This window comes from Scleropages formosus, chromosome 4, assembly GCF_900964775.1.
Source record: "Scleropages formosus chromosome 4, fSclFor1.1, whole genome shotgun sequence".
NCBI classification, from domain to species: Eukaryota; Metazoa; Chordata; class Actinopteri; order Osteoglossiformes; family Osteoglossidae; genus Scleropages; species Scleropages formosus.
The window spans coordinates 38,101,838-38,123,311 of record NC_041809.1 but is presented as its reverse complement, the minus strand read 5'-3'; the positions used below and the strand labels follow the sequence as shown (position 1 = coordinate 38,123,311).

General features: G+C 47.7%; 1 protein-coding gene across 3 annotated transcripts in view; it reads right to left on the bottom strand.

The window, feature by feature from the left end:
* Positions 1 to 246: 246 nt before the first annotated feature.
* The window catches only part of dacha (dachshund a), a 122,113-nt gene continuing 100,885 nt past the window's right edge, over positions 247 to 21,474 (bottom strand). For all 3 annotated transcript variants that reach the window (XM_018751995.2, XM_018751996.2, XM_018751997.2), the window contains 5 exons: positions 9,607 to 9,752; positions 9,215 to 9,362; positions 8,144 to 8,290; positions 7,184 to 7,249; positions 247 to 737 (listed from right to left, as the gene is read on the bottom strand). In XM_018751995.2, the coding sequence (XP_018607511.1) occupies positions 700 to 737; positions 7,184 to 7,249; positions 8,144 to 8,290; positions 9,215 to 9,362; positions 9,607 to 9,752 (545 nt within the window). In that variant the 3' untranslated portion in view covers positions 247 to 699. The remainder of the gene's footprint in view (positions 738 to 7,183; positions 7,250 to 8,143; positions 8,291 to 9,214; positions 9,363 to 9,606; positions 9,753 to 21,474) is intronic.

Here is a 21,474-nt window from a genome sequence, read left to right as displayed (position 1 = left end):
AAAGAAAAGCACATTTCCTTTTTGTTTTGCTGTTTCTGCCTTTTTTTTCTTTCTTTTTTTGTTACACTGTCCATTTCTGTTCTCCTCTGGGACGTGAGGCCTTCAGGCTGTACGAAGACACAGTGCCATGTAAGCCTTGCAGATCTATTGTGCTGTTCAGAAACAGTTGGAGTGTTTTCAGAAAAAAGAAATGGACAGAAAAACAGCAATAATAATAATAATAATAATAACAATAATAATAATAATTAATAACAACAATAATGATAACAAAAATAAACAACGGAAAAACACTTGAGCTCACTGAGAAGGAGGAGAACGAGAGAGGAGTAGGATTCTGTATGTGCTTCACAGGGAATTCAGAGAAATCCAGAGAACTTCCGTTCATTTTTAAAAGGTCCTTTTTTGACAAACAAACAATTAAGAAAAAAACAAGTTAAAAGAAATTAAGTCAAACATCTTTACAAGTTGTCATAGCAACATGATGGAGTACCAGTGAGGGACACTAGGTGTATGCTCTCCGGTGGAGTGAGCGTTTCCCCCGTCCTCCCCCTGAAGGTGGGTTCTAGGTGAAGGCATTGCGAACCGTCACCCCCCTCCAGCTCCCAGCCGGGGAGCCTGTTAGCAGGGCGAGACCACCGTCCGGCCCTGGACACCCCGCTGTCCAGCTTGCAAGAGGGCTGGAGGACATGAGAACCCCCTTCAGTACATTATGGGTGGCTTGATGTAGGGTCTGTTTTCTGTGGAGGAAACACAAACACACATACACACACACACACACACACACACACACACACACACAAGGCAAAGGGGGCGTTAATGCAACATTATACTACAGACACCCATATCCCTCAGCCCTGCCCTGTGTGGGTATGTAATACAGCACATTTTCATGAGCAATGTGTCACAGGGCACCATAGAGCACTTTATGCAGACAAAAAAGAGGAAACATTGAGGATCACATGAGGAAGGGAGAAAGGAAAATGAATCCATGACCCCTTGTCTCGAGAAGCTGCTGATATATGCATGCACATGTAAATGTATGTGTGTGTGGGTCTGTGAACAGAACACGTTAACACTTTTCCTTGCAATGCAGTGGTCAGACAAGCACTAGTGCTGTGAACATAATTCATAATCCATATAGTGCAGCAGTGCTGTTGGCAAGGTCGTGTCACTAGAAGCACGATGTCTCATAACAGCTACAGTCCAGGTCTTGAAACGACCTGCATAATGAAAACAGGTAAATCACAAAGTACTTAAAGCACTGCTTTCAACTCACTTTCAGGTCTAAAAAAACAACACATAAATTTCTTAACAATGCTGAGGGTGGTTCCGTTCCCCGAGACGTAAAACTCAACTCCTGACATATCAAAAATATTTCTCTTCATAATACATGTATCGCAACTACACAGACAAGCACCGGATTCTGCGACTATTTTAATGAAATTTGCATCGGACATAATATGGGTGATTTATCATTTAGTATTAGCTGTCACCAAATGGGGAGAGATAAAAGCAAAACAGCTGGAGACCAAAGTAAAGGGGAGCTGCAGTAGAATGTTAATCCGAACACTGTGTGCTCACTTCATTAGGAACAGGAAACAGCTAATTAGGAAGTAAGTGTTTTGTATTTTTGATAGGTTTGTGTTTGAGTTCTGAACAGATGAGCTAATATGTATTCAGGATGTAAACAAGTATAGCAATCAGAGAGAAAGAGAGCAGGGAGTCCAGGGTCCCCAGAGGAATGCAGCCTGAGCCTGGGAACTGCGCGCGCGCGTGTGCGTGTGTGTGCGTGTGTGTGCGTGTGTGTGTGTAAAAAATGAACATGGGGAAGCTTGCATTCATTTTAGAGGGTAATTACACGCTTCTCTATGTGTGTGTGCGCAAGTGACAGTATGTGTAGTAAAACTATGTCCAAATATGGACACGGTCCTGCTTGTTCGCCCAGATCTCCCATCATCCTGATAAACGGCACACACAGGTTTTGTCAGCTGCACACCCAGCAGCCTCCCCCCCACCTCCGCCCAGTGCTCTCAGTGTTGTGAGGAGCGCTGTCACTGCTGGGAAATGACAGTGTACCGCTGTTGTGCACAGCAGGGAGTCTTCTTGCATCTCTGGGGCACTTTGGAAGCAGCAGAGAAATATATGGCCATAAATTGCTTTGCGGACGGCGTGCTCTCCAATCTGGACCATCTCACAGTCCCTAAATCCGTGTAATACACACACCGGGCCTAATCTGACACTTAAGCAAATTGTTGGCCTTCATTCGGGGACGGGTCACAGTCACGGTGAAGGATGAATGGGCGTCGCACCAGTATGGGCTGATAAGGAGCGAAGGGGGCCCAACGCTGCGCATTCCTTTCCAAGCCTTTTAAGACTCGTACCGTTACCGAACAATCCACCTTATCCTCCTGCGAAGGTTCAGAACTCGAGGTGATTTCCGCCTCACACTCGTACAAATGACATGACGTGAAAGTGACACAGCAAGGAAGCTGGAAAGACCTGCGAACTCACGATGGAACGGAGCAGGGAGAAGACCCCGCCCGGGTGGCTCTCGTACCGTGGGCCTGAGTCTGAGACGAGGAGGAGCACTCGCGTTCGGACAGGCGGTCCGTGTCGAGAATTCTCCATAAGCATGAGTAATAATTCATCGGCAATAAGTGAGGACGGGCAAAGTGTTTGTGTAGCAGTTTGACTCAGACGTTCGCTGATCTGCTAGGGATTACAGAAGGAATATGATACGATGGGACCGGTAACGGAGAGCCTGCTGACACACTCTCCTTGGGGGCAAATGTTCACACAGCAAGACACACAGGAGCGGTGAGAAAGAGGCAACTGATGCAGGGGGTCCAGGAGAACCGAAGCACCGCGGGCAAAACAGACCCACCATGTTTGTAAAGGCAAAGCCAAAGCCTTGCAGGAGACACGAGCACATATTTTAGTGCCTGGAGTCGAGCTGTGGGGGCATGTGCTGCACCCTGAACATGGAGGATTATTTACCCGTGTTGGTGTCGCCGTGTCTCACTGTGGTCCTGAAACTTTATATAAGTCTATATGTCTACGGAGAGCTGCTCTTTTGACGGCACTCTGAGCGTCCCATCCAAACAGGCTGCTTGTACAGAATATTTACGGAAAGACAATAAAAGACAATAATTAGCAGTACTTATCAAATATTTAGCACATTCCACAAAGGGCTGTGTCACAAGGGAGGAGCTGCCAGCCCTGCTCTTCCTCCACAGTGACTCCGAGCTCGAGAGCATCATGGCTCAGAGCTCATTCCTCGCCATCCCGGCCGGTTTCATCCCTGAGACGTGCACACAGGGCGTGCGAGCCAGAGCCCCGATGAGGCCGAGACGAAACACGCAAAGAGCCTGCGAGTGGTTAAGGGACGCTGAGGCGAACGCTGTCAAGACGGCAGGCTGTTTCGGCTCTTTCCCCCGCTGGAGGAGGCAGCCCAACACCGGCATTATCCATATTTAATATGATTCTGGCCCTCTGGCCCCATTATTTCCTGCATATACTGCAAACTGTTAAGTTACAAGAGACCTGGGACCACTGTAAACCTTCACCTTGCTTCTCAACACTTGCGGTTTATATTTTGTGACCAATTAGTGAGCTACAAACTTTTGGAAATTAATGGCACCCCAGAGTCTCATTTTGTGCGTGAGAGTGTGTGTACAGTGTGTGTTTGGTGCTAAGGTGGGTCATATGGGTTTTTGCCTGCTTTGCGAGTGCATAATTAGCTCCGGCAACAGTTCCAGCAGTGCTGCGGTACGAGCGGCACCAGACCACAGCAGAATCCTGACAGTAAATATACAAGCGCGCGGAGCGCAGTAAACGTATGAAAAGGTTCGTTTATCAAATATTCTCACGCAGCCCTTGAGCACACTTAACACCCCACCCCCCAGCCCACCATTTCTCCAACGCGCCGTGTCTCCTCGCGCACCTCTCGATCGCCCCCATCTCCTCTTCCCTCAGTCCCTTTCCCCCTTCTCTCCATCCGCTTCTAAAATCATGTCATCTTCCTTTGTATTCAGCAGTTTCTGTTGCCTCCACTCATCTTGATTAATTAAAATAAAACACGGGTCGGCGTAATGGGCGAGCAGGGGGAACCTGAGAAAGCGTAAAAAGCTTTTACCTCCGCCAGCAGAGTCACGGCGTGCCCCGGCAAGGGCAATCAAACCTAATGAAATCAGTTGTCAGTGCTAAGCTTGCAAAACTGTGAAGTCCGACTTGGGAGTAAAGAGAGGTGTAATTAGATTTCTCTTAGTGTAACAGATAACTGCAGTGGGCCCAGAAAAGCGCTCTCCGTGTCCAGCTGCGCTGCACGTCCACTTGTAGGCGCTCCGGCTGGCCCAGCTCACCGGCACCCATCACCGAGGTCTTCGGCGCGTTCAGTGTGAGCAGACGGTTAAAGCACTGGGCAGCAGGCTGTCCCATCGAGACACCGGCCTGTCATCTCGGCCCTTGTGGAACGGAGCTCTTTGGACACATACTGCTTACAGGTGATGTAATGAAAGGTAATACTGCATGAGAAGTGAGCAAGGATGGCCAAAGTCAGACAGGAGAATCTCAGTGCTTGAAAAATCACTTTATCCTGATGATTTATCAAAAAATGACGAATGTGCTAATTTATGGGGTGCGGTGGCGCAGTGGCACAGTGGGTTGGACCACAGTCCTGCTCTCCGGTGGGTCTGGGGGTTCGAGTCCCGCTTGGGGTGCCTTGTGATGGTCTGGCGTCCCGTCCTGGGTGTGTCCCCTTCCCCCTCCGGCCTTGCGCCCTGTGTTACCGGGTAGGCTCCGGTCCCCCGCGACCCCGTATGGGACAAGCGGTTCTGAAAATGTGTGTGTGTGTGCTAATTTATCACTAAATATTTTGCTAAAAACATGACGCCGAACATTTCCAGTGAGGCTCAAATCCTGCTCAGTCACTATGTTTTTTTTTTTCTTTCTTTCTTTTTTCTACCCTCGTATTACCCTAAACCGCTGTAGTTAGTTTCATGGTAACCGCTGTTTATTCATATGAACTTTGAGCGGCGGGCGGTGCTTTGCCAGAGCCTCACTTTCTGTGGCTATATCTGTGCGACTGCACGCTGCAACAACACCATGTAACGAAAGCATGGAAAAAGGTGAGGCGTCACCCCGAAAGGTCAAAGGCGCTCTCGCAGCGCTGCATGTACACGGCCATTACCCAAGTGTCCCGTGAAGAACACCGGCAATCAGCTGTGAGAGAAGCACAAAGGGCAGGGAAGCTGAGGATCTCACAGAGCCAAAACGGCCAACAAGGGAAGAAGAGAGAGCAGAGGGGCTTCATGTCTGCTGCGTGTCCTTCTACTTCATGTGGGCTTCATGTTGACCTTCTTTTTATTGCAATAAGATGTAATAGAAAATTTAATGCAACACACCCAAAAGCTTAAGGAGTGACATTGAACAACCAAACTGAGAATGAAAACGCCTAAGTCAGACAGTAGTACGAAAGGCTGAGTGATGGGAGCAAACCATGGTAAAAAAAATGAAGTGTGTCTCAATGCTTGGGTTATGGGTTGTGTGGATGAGCTAAAATGAGCTAAAATGAAGTAAAATAAACTGAATATTCCCACCCACATGTAACACTTGGTAACCCATGCTTGAGCACAGACTCAGGAAAAACAGACATTTACTCTTCTGCTTGATCACAGTGGAATAAGATCTACTGTGGAGTGACTCTAATTCCAGTTTTCAATGCATTAGTAATAGCTGCCATTTATCAAACCGCCTCTTTCCTTTTCGCTGTGGTGCCAAACACGGCTCCAAAAGAGCAACGGCGAGAAGGACCCAAGCACTATGAGGCGGCAATCTAGTTTCGTGGCTGGAGCTCTTCCACGTGAGGCGAAGGCGGAGCAGAGCTGTCTGGAGGAAACCTCTCTGGTGAACTTCAGCACTGATCTCATGGGACTCTGCTGGAGGGCACAGTATTTGGGCTGCTGTGACAGGACTGCTGTTCTCACCCACGTGGGCAACATATGCGTGACCCTTGTTCCGTTCACGGCACTCTCGCTCCAGCCCCAGCCACTAAGCTTCCCTGTTGTCCTCACACAACTCTGACAACACTCCTAAGGAGCCCAAAAAAAAGGATGAAAGGCAAAAGGGAAAGTGGCAAAACATGTAGGAGCTCATTGTAGACATACATTGTCTCCACAAACACCTGTTTGATGACGAGAGCTAATGTTTACCAAAAATGTGCAACATCTTCATTATGTTAGAAGTTTTTGAAAAGAGACATATCTTCGAAAAATTCATAACTAACATTTGTAAAACGAGGAGCCGGTGCACTTGTAGTGAAAATGCTGATGGATTCCTGGAGTGACAGGGGTTCAGTCAAAAATAACCCGGAATGTACACAACCATTAATATCATCACTCCAGTCTTTACAAAGAAGGAGCTACAGGGGTGCGGTTTGAAACAGCAACACTGACACTGCGGGGCTACACTAGCTGCCAGTCGGGAGCAGTCTGTGTCTTTTGAACAGTCTGTTAAAGAGCAATAAACCACCAAATGCAATAAGAATGTGCACACACAGCTTAACACAGACTGCATAACACACGCTATGTCACATTAACTACGATGGTGTCCGTTTCCAGCATCCTCAGTCTGTACACACAGCGTTTTGTGTGTTCATTTCTTGGGCTGGGATACACAACGGGGCAGATTGCCCTTGGGGTTTGTACTGTCCACGATGTTTTACCAGTCCGAATGTGGAGCACTTGTGCACAGAAAACTCGGGACACAGAATCCTTGTACTGTACTGTGGGACCACTTCTTGAAGTCAACATAATGGAATGATAATTGATAACTAAATGTCCGTCTGAACAGTGTCTGTACAACAAGGGATATATTAAGTATACTGTGTGCTTTCTGGCCTTTTCAAATGTTTACCTTATATTGTGAATTTGTTTTAAAAAAGATTCAGACAAATATTTCTCATCTATGAGAAAATATAACTGCGGCTCAAAAGTAGCAACCAAGGCCGTGTAGGAACCCTTGCTGTTGCTACTTCAGGTGGAAGAGCAACAGACTACAGCAGGTGACTCAGAGAGGAGAGAGCTGGGCCTGAGAAGCTGGGCAAGCGCAGAGGGTGTCGGGGAGTTGGGGGTTGAGGTACCACAGAGATCAGTGGAGGTGCCTGAGAAATGAGGGCCTAGCTCACCTTGTACAGCTGAGTTCTCCTGCTGGTTTCCATTGTGTTCTGCTTCCACCTCTGGTATCACAGCCTCTGCAGGTGAGCAAACAGAGCTGTGAATAAAGTCACTGGACGACAGCATAATGTAAACTGGCACCAAGACACCTGAGAAAGGGTTAAAATGCGTGAAACGCATAGACTGAAGCATGCTGACTAGTACCATGGTACATCACTGGAGTGTCACTCATGGTGTGATAGAGTAGCTTGTGTCAGATCGCTGAACAGCCTAATGGGAAAACACGATCGTTCGATACGTTTCATTTCGATAAGCGTGTTTTAACACTTAGATGTATTAATGACTGGTTGCTGGGTACATATTAAAGCTTTATACATGACGTTAAAGTACAGCGTGCACTGTAATGATATTTTACGGAACAGCAGTTAGTTATGTCTCTGTGAACTGTAATGGGATTTGTCTGCCTTCTCATGTAGAAACGTCTCAGCAATTCACATGGCAATCTATTAGCAGACTTTATTGGTTCATCAGCAGTACTGCAGTAACGTTACATGAAAGGAAACAAAACGTATTTCCTCAATACATTCCTGTCTAATCAGCCTTGGAAATAATTGCCCACCCTCCACAAATGGTTGCAGATGTGCTCTGTGCTCTTGATATGCTTTATGGTTTTTTTTTTTTTTTTTTTAAAACTTACGTTGGAATATTCAAAAACAAAGGGAGAACTGAGCTGCTATTAAAATTATTTGTGACTTTAATGGCTGCATTTACAAAGCAGTCTGATGAGTATCTGTGTGTATTTCCTGTTGGCGACTCGTGTAAATGTTCCAGCTGCTGGAACAGTACCGGCAGCAACAAAAAGAGCCACAACACCAAAAACGACGTGAGGGACAAGAAGGTGGAAGAGCAAAAAAAGAGGGGTGGGAGCAGGGAGTGGGGAGCTGACAGAGAGCAAGAGGAGGACTGCCCACCATTGAGGCTCATTCGGAGGTTCTCTGGGGAAGTGGCCTGTTTGAGCGCCTGCTCCACCTGCTCCCGCCGCTTGGACTCGAACTCCAGCGCCTCTTGCAGTTTTCTCTTGGCCTTCTTCTCCTTCTTCAGCCGCTTCTGGATGGTGGCTGCATGAGCGGGGTGAGAAAAGACGGTCCTGCTCAGGGTCTCCATCACCTCCTCTGAAGTCCTATGTGATCTTGGAGCTCCTCATCAGCAGTGTTCGCAGGAGGCTCTGCGCACCCCTGGCTCATCTGCTAATCGATGATCAAACCCATGGTGGGGGTGGGGGTGGGGGTGGGGGGTTGGGGCGGTGACAGAAGGGAGTCCTCACACGGCTTCCCCACCCCCCGGCTGCTGTTCCAGCTCCCGCTAAAGCCCCCCCAGCCGGTAGCTGTGTGGCGCGCGCCACAGCACACAGTTCACAGCAATTAGCAGCCGCGCGTCCCGCCGAAGAGGAACCGCTGCATCCGCGGCGGCACTTAGCTCCACGTCGCTCCCCCATCGCCCAGCACGCACACATAACATCTCTAATTACAAGCGTTTTATTCGCTAAATTATTACTTTCCTCCCTCTTTATTAAAAATAAATTTGAATAACATGCAATGCGATAACAGGCATGGCTAATAAATTATTAAAGTGGCTGTACATATTGTCGAAGTTGCTACTGAGGCGGCTAATTGCCTTAATTTCTTGGCTTGGGATAAAGAAGCAGACTTAATTTTAAAAACCGACACTGATGTAGCCCAGCCAAGAAGCAATGAGATTTTTGTGCACGATTTATTTGCTTATTTATTTATTTACTGCAACGTTTGCTACCCCGAGTGCAGTGAATAATGAGAGGCGCATGCTGATGAATGTAATGCGAGAGGAAACGGCTGTTTGCCACATCAGGTCTGTGAGCCGGCAGCCCGCCGGCCATGCTCTCTGTCTGCGGCTGAGCTTACGTTCTCCTGCTGCCGAAGTCAGGACCGCGTTGGTCTACTGGTCTGGGGAGGAGCACAGACACACACGCGCATGTACGCACACGGACACGCACACACTGGCCTTACCTCGGCTGTGAAGCTCAGAGGTCAGCTGCCGCTCCAGGCTCTCTCTCATCTCTCTCTCTCTGTACAGCTCCATCTTGAGCTCCTTCTTCTCCTGCTGCACTTGCTTCTCCTGCACTCGGGCATTATCCACAGCCACCTTCAGCAGGCCCTGCGGGCCCCAGGGGTGGACAGATACCCCCAGTATTTACTTCACTGCCAGCCGGAAGCTCTCCATAAGGGCTTCGAGAGGAGCAGCTGTTCTGACTCCGCACACTACATGGGAAACGTTTCTTCGGCTCCGAGTCACTATGACTTTGGGATGCGGCTCCTGATTACAGGAGAGCATCTGGCTACAGGCGGCTTCATGAGCACCTTTTCTTTGGAAGGTACATGGCTCTGGCAGGCGGGGTTACCTGGATGTTGGTAAGCAGCGTCTCCACAGAGGAAAGACCATCAGCGAAGAGGAAGGGGGCAGGGAAGCCAGGGGGCAGGGCCTGTCCCCCCAGGGGCAGTTTGTCAAATCCTGGCTTCATCACGGGGAGGGTCAGCTGGGCCTCATCTGCAGGAGACAGGGGGGAGAAGAAGCCTGGGGTTAGCCCTGCTTTCAGACTGCTACTGCATCATCTAGTTCCAGGGCTCAGTTTCTTGCAGTTTATTTCCCTCCATTTTTGGAGCAGCCTACAAAATGTGCTGCATCGATAGAAAAACATGGCATGGCTGCCCAGGTGGAAAAGTCAAAGCCATAAGTCTAGCCCCCACATAAAACACACCTGGAAAACTGGATCAACTCCATGCAGGGGAGAGCTGAAGATAAATGGGAGAAAACGAAAGCGCGTGTTTACGCCTTTGTGTAACGTGGGTCCTGATGACGGTTGGCCCGTCGCTAACCCGCACAATGCGGTTCGTTGCATTCGAACACGGCATAACAGAACAGGGCACACCGGTGGAGTGAAGCATCAAATGAGGAAGAGCATCATATTTTACCCTCCCACGGCCAACCTCCCCCTCGCCGTGCACTGCCCCCCCCTACCCACAGAGCACAGACAGGCCCCAGTCCCGGGGAAAATAGATAGAAGTGAAAGACTGGTGCAGGCCATGATTCATCGGGATAATCTGGCCTGTGAGATGACACCAGCCATCCCAGCTTCCCGGGGCAAGACAAATAGGACAGCCAGGGTGGGAATTGTGATGACAGTGTATCACAGGTCACATCGATTTCCCGCTGCACTCGCGGGCCGGCCAGATAACCCCGCACTCCATTCGGCCCATTGTTCATATTCCACCTGTCCCACAAGCAATAAATTTTCCCCTGTACTGGAAAGGGCATTAAAGTAAAGAGAGGAGAAGGAAAAAAAGAAGAATTCCACCCCACCCCCTCAACGCCTGACAGTCTGTGATTAAGTTTTTCGTACCGACTGAAAGTGGTTCGCAGATCAAGGTCACACAGATATAGTGTAAAGTGGAGAGAGCGGGGAGTGGAGGTAAGGAACAAAGAAAGCGACGGAGGGGAGAGGTGTGAGGTGAACGTGTCGGATTTACACGTACAAATGAAGGGAAGGAGCCGCAGAGCATAAACAGTCTGGAATTAGCGCGAGCGTGTTTATCGGCGGCGACACACCACCTGTTTATCTACGGAGGCGGGAGCGCGAGGCAGCCCCGGCCCCACCCTGCCCTCTGTCCCCCCCGTCCGCCTTGTGCCGGCAGCGCCCCAATGACTGATTAACACTTCACCTGCACATCCGCCCTGCGCCCGACGAAGGACAGTGCGGCTCTCGAAGGGGGGCGGGGGTCGGCCTTAAAAGCCTCGGTACGCGCCCCGCCTCCTGCTACCCTCTCTTCACCTAATTGCTACTCCCTTTTAAACGACAGATTTATCTTGCTGCTGCTGGTGATAGCACACAGTTCAATTCATTTTCTCTCTCAGCCAAAGAGGGGGGAAAAATGGCCTATGACATTTACAAAGTGCCCTGGTTCTGTCTCGCTCGGGGTAATGTGCGCAAGTAATGATACACGTTGCGCGAAGCGTCTGTGTCTGTCGGCCGACGGGCCGTGCAGAACACACACGACCACTGTGCGTAACACCGATGCTAAAGACTCTGAGACACACTAGCTACGAACCCCTCACACACAGCACTTCTCAATACACACTCCACAGACATTAATTTGACTGCCAAGCATGTGTGGTCTCTTATACGAAGGGTTTCTCACCTCTCCAGCTAAACTCATAAAGAGTTCAGCATATGTTTCCTTCATGGGTCCTCTGAGTGCCTACATGACCAAGAGGCTTAAAAGTGCCCCCCTCAACACCCCCCAACCGTCCACCTAGTACACAAAGAGAGCAAACAGATAAATAAATAAACAAACAAATGAAGGGGAAGTGCTGTTTCCTTTTAACCCGGCGCATGACTCAATAAATTATTCAGCCATCAGACCTTTTATTTTCTTCTCCTAAAAATAAAGACAATAAAATGTTTCTGCAAAAAAAGTTGTGTGTTTCAACAAAAGGAAAGCTATTTTAGAGGGGTATTAAATCCATCAACTCCCCGAGCAAAGTTCTCAGCTACAAGAAGAAAAGGGAGAAGAGAAAGAGAAGAGGGACAATGTGGACACACAAAGGAGACCCTCTCTGCTATCTGGGAGTGAAATAATTGCCTGGGAACTTCGTCTGGGATTCTTTGTCCCTCACGGAGCAGAAATGCCCAATATGTGCAGCCACAGGTGTGGGAAACATCCCTCCTCCAAGCACGCACGCACGCACGCACGCACGCCTTTTTCACGTGAGTGTCCCCCAGGATTTGTTTCCCTGACCAATGAAGCTCTGGTCTGGTCCCTCCGATCCCCCTCTGTCTCCTTCCCATGATGACTCCCGGCTATTCCTGCCTCTGGCCCCATTTTCCTTCACCGGGGGGTCCGAGAACAGTGCCGCCTCCCCATGTGTACGTGGGGCCTCGTGACAACTCAGTGGAAACGAAGAGTGTGAAGAGCGGGCTGTCAGCACACACACACAGCCTGTTGTCCAAACCAGGGAAGACCAACGTTGGTCCTTGAGGAGCCTCAACTGCTGACCTCCACTGACATGACTACTTGGAGGGTAAGGCACCTCACCTGATACTTCAGCAGGTGTAAGACACACATTGTTTGATGGACTGTAGCCCCCCTGCCAGCCCCGCTGGGTCACTTCAGTTTGTTCTTCCTTCACAGAGGCAGGAGTGGCACTCAGTATTCTACCAGCATGTGCTGTTCTCATTTGAAAGTACTCTTCACGGGTCCAGCTTTAACTGGAGGTGGATCTTCATGGGCCCATATGGGCGAACAGATGCTGAAGTAAAAAGCCGGTGGAAAAACAACATCTACAGAGCATCTCCGGCAATAACCGTGCTATTTACTCCAGCAGATTTTATAGCACCTTTTCCCCAATGGTTTTTTCTCTTGCCTGTTATTTTTTGCATGTGTTGAGGGGATGTCTGCTGAATATTCAAAGCCATCTAATTAGGGGGTGATTTACTGCAGTCTAGGCGATGCCGTGCTGCTGTCAGGGTTGTGGCAATGGAGGCGCTGAGCTCTGCTGGGGAGATGCCGTGTGCTACACTGACTTATGATCAAGGTAATAAAATAATTATAATGATGACCATAATAAACATGAAAACAACAACAAACTTATTCATTAGGGTCCACATTTTTCAGTGTAATGAGTCATACATGGAACTTTTAGGCATAGTGTCATGTAATATAAGGCTCTGATACCGAGCGCAAAGCTGCAAGGATGAAAACGTCTGTGTTGTGGTTGTTCCACTGATAAACCGTGACCCTTATGCTGTCGCTCGCTTTCTCTCTCTCTCTCTCTCACACACACACACACACACACACACACACACACACACACACACACACACACACACAGAATGCCTCATTCACCCTGCTGTATTCCCCATTGCACATGTGGATAGGAGTCTCTCCAGCTCCTGCTGAGCACGCAGCCGCCTTCGGCGGACTGATCACCGCGCTGTCTCCGGCAATCAGTGCCCCCCCCAGCGGCGCTTACATGTGTCAGTAACCCAGAATAAGTCACCTGCTGCACAAGAAGACATATCTGTGGCCTCACAGCGATATCTCAACAGCAGCACCTCTTCTAAGGGGAGGAGGGGTGTGTGGGTGTGTGTGTGTGTGTGTGTGTGTGTGTGTGTGTGTGTGTGTGTAAAAGGTGGGGGGCCACATCCCTTCCCTGCCAGCTATCTATTTATTCCCAATAAGACAGCAAGTTTTGACAACAGGCACCCTGGGAACTGCAAAGCTTTGGGAACTAAATATCTGCCTGATATTTATAGTACTCTCAGAAAAATAATAATGTTAAAGAGGACTACGAAAGTGACTATGGGTCCTCCAGGGGAGCCTCTGACAGACACCTGCTCCTGTCTACTAGATCTCCTTGGCGCCGACTGGAAAAGCATACATCACTATGAAGCACACGTACAGTAGCTGGATACAGACCAGTCCCTTTGGCTCTTGAGCTCTGTGGCTGGGCTGGAGCGCGTCCCAGCTCTGCAGGTGTACGAGAGTGTATCCCCTCTCGGAGTGACTCCACAGCCCTACCTGCTCCTCCAAGCAACGTGGACATCCGGGATGCTCTGTACGTTTGAAGAAAAGCTGTCCATACAGCCCACGAGAAGAGCTCTCAGCGTCAGCTCTCAAACCGTCTCATTTCTGAGCGACTTCTTCCGGAATCTGTTCTCTGTGCAAATTTGGCCACTTGGAACCTTTGGAAGCTCATTTGCTTTACTGTTATCAGCCCCTTCTTTCCTTCCCTGACTGCATACTGTGACTCCTTTCGGTTTCAAACGCTGTAGCGAGCAGTGAGGAGAACAGCCCAGGAACGTCATATATCGTTGTCACCATCAATACAGGTGAAGACTTAATCTAGGCTCCTTTTTATAGGAGAAAGGATTTGAAGGGATTAGATGAAATGGCAAACCTAAACAAATGTAAAAACACACTGGATTTTTAATAGAATAAATCAGCATATTTGAAGGGCACCTGAGTTACCATAAGAAAGAGAACATGCTAACTAGAGGTGACAAAAACGGCAGCATGCTCATAGTTTCCTTCAATGGTCGGGATGTTTTAACAAAGCAACACTTTTATACCCTCAGGAGGAACAAACACAAGCAGAAGTGCCTCTCCTGCCAGATGCAAAGAAACGGGCCAGGTCTGTTACCACCTCCTCCACAAATCCATATCCCTTTACTTCCACGCATTCTCTTCCAGATATAGTGCTGATGAATGAATCTACCACACTATTTTAATTCCTGAGGTCAATGTTCATTTCCTGAGACAGATTTCAAAGCTGGATCCCACCACACCACGACTGGCTGTGCAGACAGATATAACTGTGGGCTGAACAAGGTGCCCTTCGGCACCCCACACCTCAATAAAGAGCACACACGGAGCTCCAGGTGCCCCAGGCCAACCTATTAATTTGCTCCACTACTTCAAATGGGGTTGAATGCTGCACATTAGTTGGGCCCCAAAGAAGGCCTCGCACAACTGGGCCGGATTCAAGGCAGACTGGACATACATTAAAACCAGGTTCAGAGCTTAAAAATGTGGCGTTAACTTAATGAGTATAACCATCTCAAGCACAAATCACAAATGGTAGTTATTTTCAGAAGATGAAAGAATGACAATAAAAGTAAAACCAAAATCAGAGGAGGAAAGGAGAGGCAGGGTTCCATTTATTATATTTAACTGCTATATGTGGAAGTGCTTAAATATGAAATTGCTCAAGCATTTAAGGTAGAAAATTGAAAACAATTTAAAGGGGCACTAAGTCCTGTCTGTCTATCTGTGTGTGTGTGTGTGTGTGTGTGTGTGTCTATGACGGCAGGTGGGGTACAATCGTTGTGATTTGCAGTGTAAATAGAGAAAACATGCAGCCGCTGCGCAGAGCGCTGAGAGGACGTGCCGAGAGCTGCCTTAATGCCGAAGCAGCAGAACGGTGCAGCGGACACAAATACCTGCGACAGACAGGGCACCGCTGCAGAAGCAGGTGGAACAGCAACTTGGGACTGGAACTAACAAGCACAGAAAATGACAGAAATTTGGAAGAGCATACAGTGGAGAAAATCCCAGAGAAAATACTGAAAAAAGGGCAGCATAAATCTTTTCCCTTCTTAGCATACAGTAAACTTAATGCATCAGTATGTTAAAAAATGGAACACGTCAGAATGAAATGGATGCGTTTCAATATAACCAATATAAACCACTGAAATGTAAATATTTATGAGGCCAATGAAGGACAATGAAGTGGACTGACTGTCCCTTCAGTTCTGACAGGTTACACTTTGCCTTCAGGTTAATGTGTGAGACATCCTTCGCATAACTGCTACATAACACCGGTAAAAAGTGTAACTGCACCTGCTGGAAACAAGTGATTTTTTTTATATCCAACAATAAATAAAGAGGTTTGAGCAGGAAATCAGCCTCTATGTCTTTCTTGCTCTTCTACAGTCACACCGAGAGATGCAGAACATTTGCTTTCAGTCCAGTTCATCCCATAGAAGTACTGAGCAGGAGCACTCAAAGTTTCCATGGGTAAAAGAAGCGAAGAGAGAGACAAATACATGACATTTATTCACTGAGCTGATGCTTTTCTCCAAAGCAACTGACAACTATTTACCCATTTGTACAGCTGGGTAATTTTACTGCAGCAATTTAGGGTAAGTACCTTGCTCAAGGGCACCACAGCTGGAGGGGGATTCAAACCTGAAGCCTTTGGGTCCAAAGGCAGCAGCTACATTACCAGCTGTACACAGACAGACAGACAGAGAGACAGACAGATACTGTATATATACACACAGTACATACATGCCCCTCGATTTACAATTTCTCGACTTAACAATGGTGCGTTAGCGATAGACGATCGGTACAAACCGTACTTCGAATTCTGAAATTTTTCCTGGGCAAGCGATATGTGGTACGATACTCTCTTGTGATGTTGGGCAGCCGGGCAGCGACAGCGATCCGCATCTCCCAGCCTGCCACGCGGCGGCTAGCGTATACAACCGATAATCTACAGTGTTCTGTGTTTCTAGCATTTTTTTGGATACCCCCTGTATCTACGTTGTGTTTTGTGCATCCATCATGTCTATGAAACGCCCAGATGTGTCTCCTGCTACTGGTGAGAAGAAGAAGAGAAAGGCAATTACTCTTGAGAGAAACTCTAATTAGTATGTTTATACCTATAGTATTTATTATTATATTGTAATATCTTCTGTTTTTTACTTTGTTTATTGTTTCTTGTTTAGTAATTACTGTACTGTCTTGTGCCGTTTTGCACACGTCTTGCACACGTGCACTTCATGTAGTCCTGTGTAAGTAGCTTTGTGTTGTTTTATGTAGCACCATGGTCCTGGAGGAACATTCTTTCCTTTCACTGTATACTGTACCAGCTATATATGGCTAAAATGACAATAAAGCCACTTTGACAAAGGTGACAAGCCCGTAATGGCCACTGCATGTGAACTTGGACTTTCACAATCGGCCATCATAAGGATGACAACCAACGATGTTCGGTAGGTTAGGTGTGTTAAATGCATTTTTGATTTACGATATTTTCAACTTACGATGGGTTTATCGGAATGTAACTCCATCATAAGTCGGGGACCACCTGTACAAACAAATATACATACAAACAACATTGATTGTTGAAGAAAAAGCGACAGCCTCAGTGACGGAAACACACAACAAGTAGCGACAGACACAACACTGGAATAACAGGAAGAACAAATAAAAGCATTCAGTGACAGTAGGTACTTGTGGACTTTTCTCTAACTCCATGTGGTTCCAGTTAAGATGGGTGAGGTCTATATTAATTAATAACTGATGAAATAAATGAATAAATAAAAAAAGAAGAGAGGCAACAAAGCATGTTTTTTAATTAGAGTCAATTTCAGCATGTTGCTTTGCCTGCTTGACACCCCAACCTCTGAAGCTGATGAATATTCGGGGAGATGAAATGAACTTTAATGAGTTTTTCCCCAATTAGCCTTTGAACAGTGATATGTAGAATATTAAGTATGCGCTTTACTAGGTCAGAACTTTCCCACTTAACCTGAGTGGAGGCATGGTGCAGAGCCCCAGGTAGCATCTCCTGCTCCACTGGCTCATGGCTCGGCCCACTACACTGCCTAAAGAACATACTCCATTTGCTTAGCAGACTGTCATCTATTTACACACCAGAGTCCCTTCTAAGAATACAAAAAATTTCTGTTCGAACCTGGACCTGCCATCTTTTAATTTTTTCAATACATGTACAATTTGATCATTTGTCTCGCTGAATTTCAGAGCTTTTACCATTACCTACAACACTCTTCACGTTTGTCTGGTTTCGGATCACTGCTGAGAATATCCTATTTTCCATTTGCCCAAGACACCATTTCCACGCTCAGCATAAAATATATACATGTCATTATGCTTCATAACAAGGGGTAAAATGAAGGTTCTACCAAGTGGAGGTTCTTCTGCTACTCTGCTGCAGCAGTGTGTTTTACTGCCAATGGGTGCCGTCAGCCAGCCCAGCGGGCGCTGAGCTCTACTTCTTGGCACTGCCGGCCACATGTCACCATTCATGTCCTCTCTCGGCCAGGACACCAAGTGAGCCCAGTGATGGCCAGGGGCCAGTGGCAGGGGAACTGGGTGGAGAACCCATCTAGGATGAGGTCTTGAACACCATGCGAACCTATCTGTTCACTACCGCACTTCCCCTTGCAGGTGGGGTGCGGGTGGGGGTTGGGGGACGAACACCAGGCCCACTTCATCTTGACACCTGCCTTTCTGAGACAAGACGCACTACGGTTTGCTAATGACTTTGTCCTGGATTTCCCGCCGACTCCAGCCCCTTCAGTCCTCTCTCCCCGGCTGTGTCCTTCGGCTAATACGCTTTCCGATGCGGAATGCAAAGCCATAGGAACACTGCGCTGATTCTGGGTGCGGCAGACTTAGAAAGGCAAAGCGTTGTGCGAGAGCAGCGCAACCTGCCAAAAGGGCCCGGCTGCCTACGAGGGCCGCTCTAAAGCTGCAGGGCAGAGCTGAGAGCTCCAGTTTAATTAAACCATCACAAACTCGCTTAGAACAGCAATCAGTTTAATGATCAAAAAGGGCTTTCAAAGCCGTGTGGATTTGTCCTTTTCCGCGGATTCATGGGAGCATTTCTCATAAACAAACAAGCCTTGATTTGCACACGGATGGAGGATGGAGTCCTTTAAAAAAACCCAGGCTCACATCGCATATCTGCTCCTTCATTTTCTCTGTGTGCTAAGAATAACTGTGGTCCCTCGCCAAAAAAGTTAAGAAGCTATCAGTTCTGAAACCTGGCCAAGCACTTGCAGTTAAAGTACAGATTCCTGGCTTGGAACAAGAAGAAAAAAATGGGAAAGAAAAACAAACCTCTATCTTTCCTTTTTTTTCGGAAATGGCTCTTTGCATTTGTTTTGACTGATTTACCAGCTCGCTTATCTCAAAGGCCGAAGCAATGCTGCACATTTCTATCAGAAATCATTACAGACCATTTCAAATCATTTCCGCACAGCTAATTTCATAATGGCAGAAGGAAACATTGATTGTAACCAGATGCCTCATATCTGCTTTATGGAAACTGGCCACAGCAATTAGAGTAAGAAGCCTGAGTGGCTTGACTTTCCGCATTTCACTGAGACTCCCTTCTTGCGCCCGGGAAGCCTTCTGTGCACGTGTCCAAAGCGTTGTCCATCGTCACAGGGGACAACACAGGGGCTAATAGCGATCCGTCGGGCCTGGAGCAAAGAATGCCAAGTATGTTCACTGACCCTTCGTACTGCACTGTGTTATGAGACCCACAATCCATGTAGTCTCCATCACATGTGTCAGACTTTTCAACAAATGAAAACACATACAGGATGAACTAAATAATGGCTCCAGCCAGTAACACTCTTCTTTCAGGTCCTTGCTGCTTAACAAAGTGCAGTGCTAATATCAAAGTGCTGTTGTTCCATGGACAACACTAAGGGCCAGGGCGAATAGAGCCCTACAGCAGGTAGAGTGGTAGGTGCAGTACTGTGATGTCAATGCATTATTCAGCAGAGACAGCTTGTTTCCATAACGCACATTGCGTGGAAAAAGGAGGACGGTACGCCGGCTGCACAATACTGCTGTTTACATTAACACGTGCGCAGCCCAGTCTTTATTTATCCATAACAGCTGCACTGTTGCTTCCTGTGTGCCCGCAGTGTCACCAGTCTGCTAGGGGGTGGTGCCATTCCCACTTCCAGTTGGAGGAAAGGCAAGAAACTCAGGCTGTGGCTGCCATGGCAACGTGGACCTTCAAATAACGTGGCATGTCTGGCCAAAGCAGCCTTTGAGTCTGCTTCTTTCGACCATCGATCTTCTGTGCCAAAGTCACAATCTTACCTGTTTATACAGTCTTCCATTTTACTTGAAGCAACAGAGCTGAAATGTTTTGCTAAGGGGTACAATGGTGGTGCTTCTCCATCATGTGAGCTGTCAACCATCTGCTGCCCTGCTTGTCAACAACCACAGCTCAGACTTCCTGCTGGGGAATCATGTAGTCCACAGGTTCCCATCTATGGGAACAAGCCCAGTCATTTTTCACATGGATGCCACCACCATCCAGCACTTCCTTCTGAGCTTATCCTGCCAATGAGTTACTCTGCCTCAATGAGGTACACTCTGCTTCTTCACTGAGTTACTCTACCTAACTAAGACAATGCACCTCTTTGAGCTATTCTTCTTTAATAAGGGACTTTACCTCAGTGTGTTCCCCCCGTTGTACCCCAGTAAGGTACTCTCCCTTGCTGGGGTGCTCCACCTCAAACTCCAGCTCAAGATGATACTCAGCCTCAATCAGCTACTCCACTGTATGTCAAAGAGTAACTCTACTCAACCTCACTGAACCACCGTACCCAAGCAAAAAAAACAGTGTGGTCCGACTGCTAGAAAACCCTGCTGCCATCCCTCTCTGAAGAAGAGCCATGTTCAGGACAGTGATCTCCAATGTATGTATTTGGGCAGCGGAGGTGGGGAACGGGAGCATCCTTGAGAATCTGAGAGAGTCTCTTGCACAAAGCTGAAGAGACGTGGAATGAGGCTCAAACGAGACTTTGCTTGAAACCACAAAAAGGACAAGAAGTATGAAAGAAACAGAAATCATGTCCTGCAGTTAGCTCACAAGAGGGCATTCTTTACCAGCTTGTCTAATACCATGACACACAATATCATTTCCTTGAGTACAAAGGACACAGAGAGAGCAGATCGAGGAACAGAGCTGAAATACTTTTATTTTACATTAGGTGCCTGTTTGGTAACATGAATATTTCATTATCTCATAAAACCTTTTCTTTTTCCAAGCACTATCTCAAATGACTGCCCCTCTGTGGAAATACAGCCCTTCTGTGCACAATTGGCGGAATTAACAGAAGATGTGCAACTCAGCCCTTCAGCGTGGAATTGATAGGAAGCTTTGTGCTGATACCTTTCTGCGAGGAGGTTTTGTTTCCCGTTGCGCTGCCTGGAAAGGGGGCCGTCAGCCGGAGAGCCAGAGAGTCAGTGAGTGCTCTCCCAAATGGTTCACATATGAGTGAACCTGAAACCATCCGGAGCGAGGAGATTAAAGGCGCGGGTCCCCCTTCCCCCGCAGGCCCCCCATCGCCAGGATCCAGTGCGCATGGGCCACAGTGGAAAGGGGGGACCTTGCCTCCAGCAACGTACCGCGCACCACTTACTGACCAGCAGGCTGTGATTTATAGACTGGGAAAGTTGGGTTCATTCAATGGACTCCTGCACAAAAGGTGCTCCTTGCCAGAGGGGGCCCATTCATCACTATGTACCGATGTGTCACATTGTTTATCATACAGACTCAGTCTTCCGTGCACTCTCAGACCTGTCCCAGTAAACAAACCAGGCGCAATCATTATTAAAAGATTGAACCCTTTGTTTCAGCAAAGTCCAGGTAGCTTTTGGCTCTGCTGTGCAGATAGTCAAATTGATTGATTTCATTGTAGATGTATTATTTATTTTTATGAAGAGAAATTTCATTAGCAATAGCTTAGGGTTGTAGTGCAAGTCTTGGGAAGCTCCGGGTAGGTGGGGGAGTCAATAAGGGCTGCGTCCGTGTCGCTTTGATTCAGACAACAGATCTATTGGGACCTTTTGCAGTGGAGGCGACTGAGTCAAAGTGGACCGATGGAAAACAGACATGGCACACACCAAGAGCAGAAGCTCTGTCCTCCAGC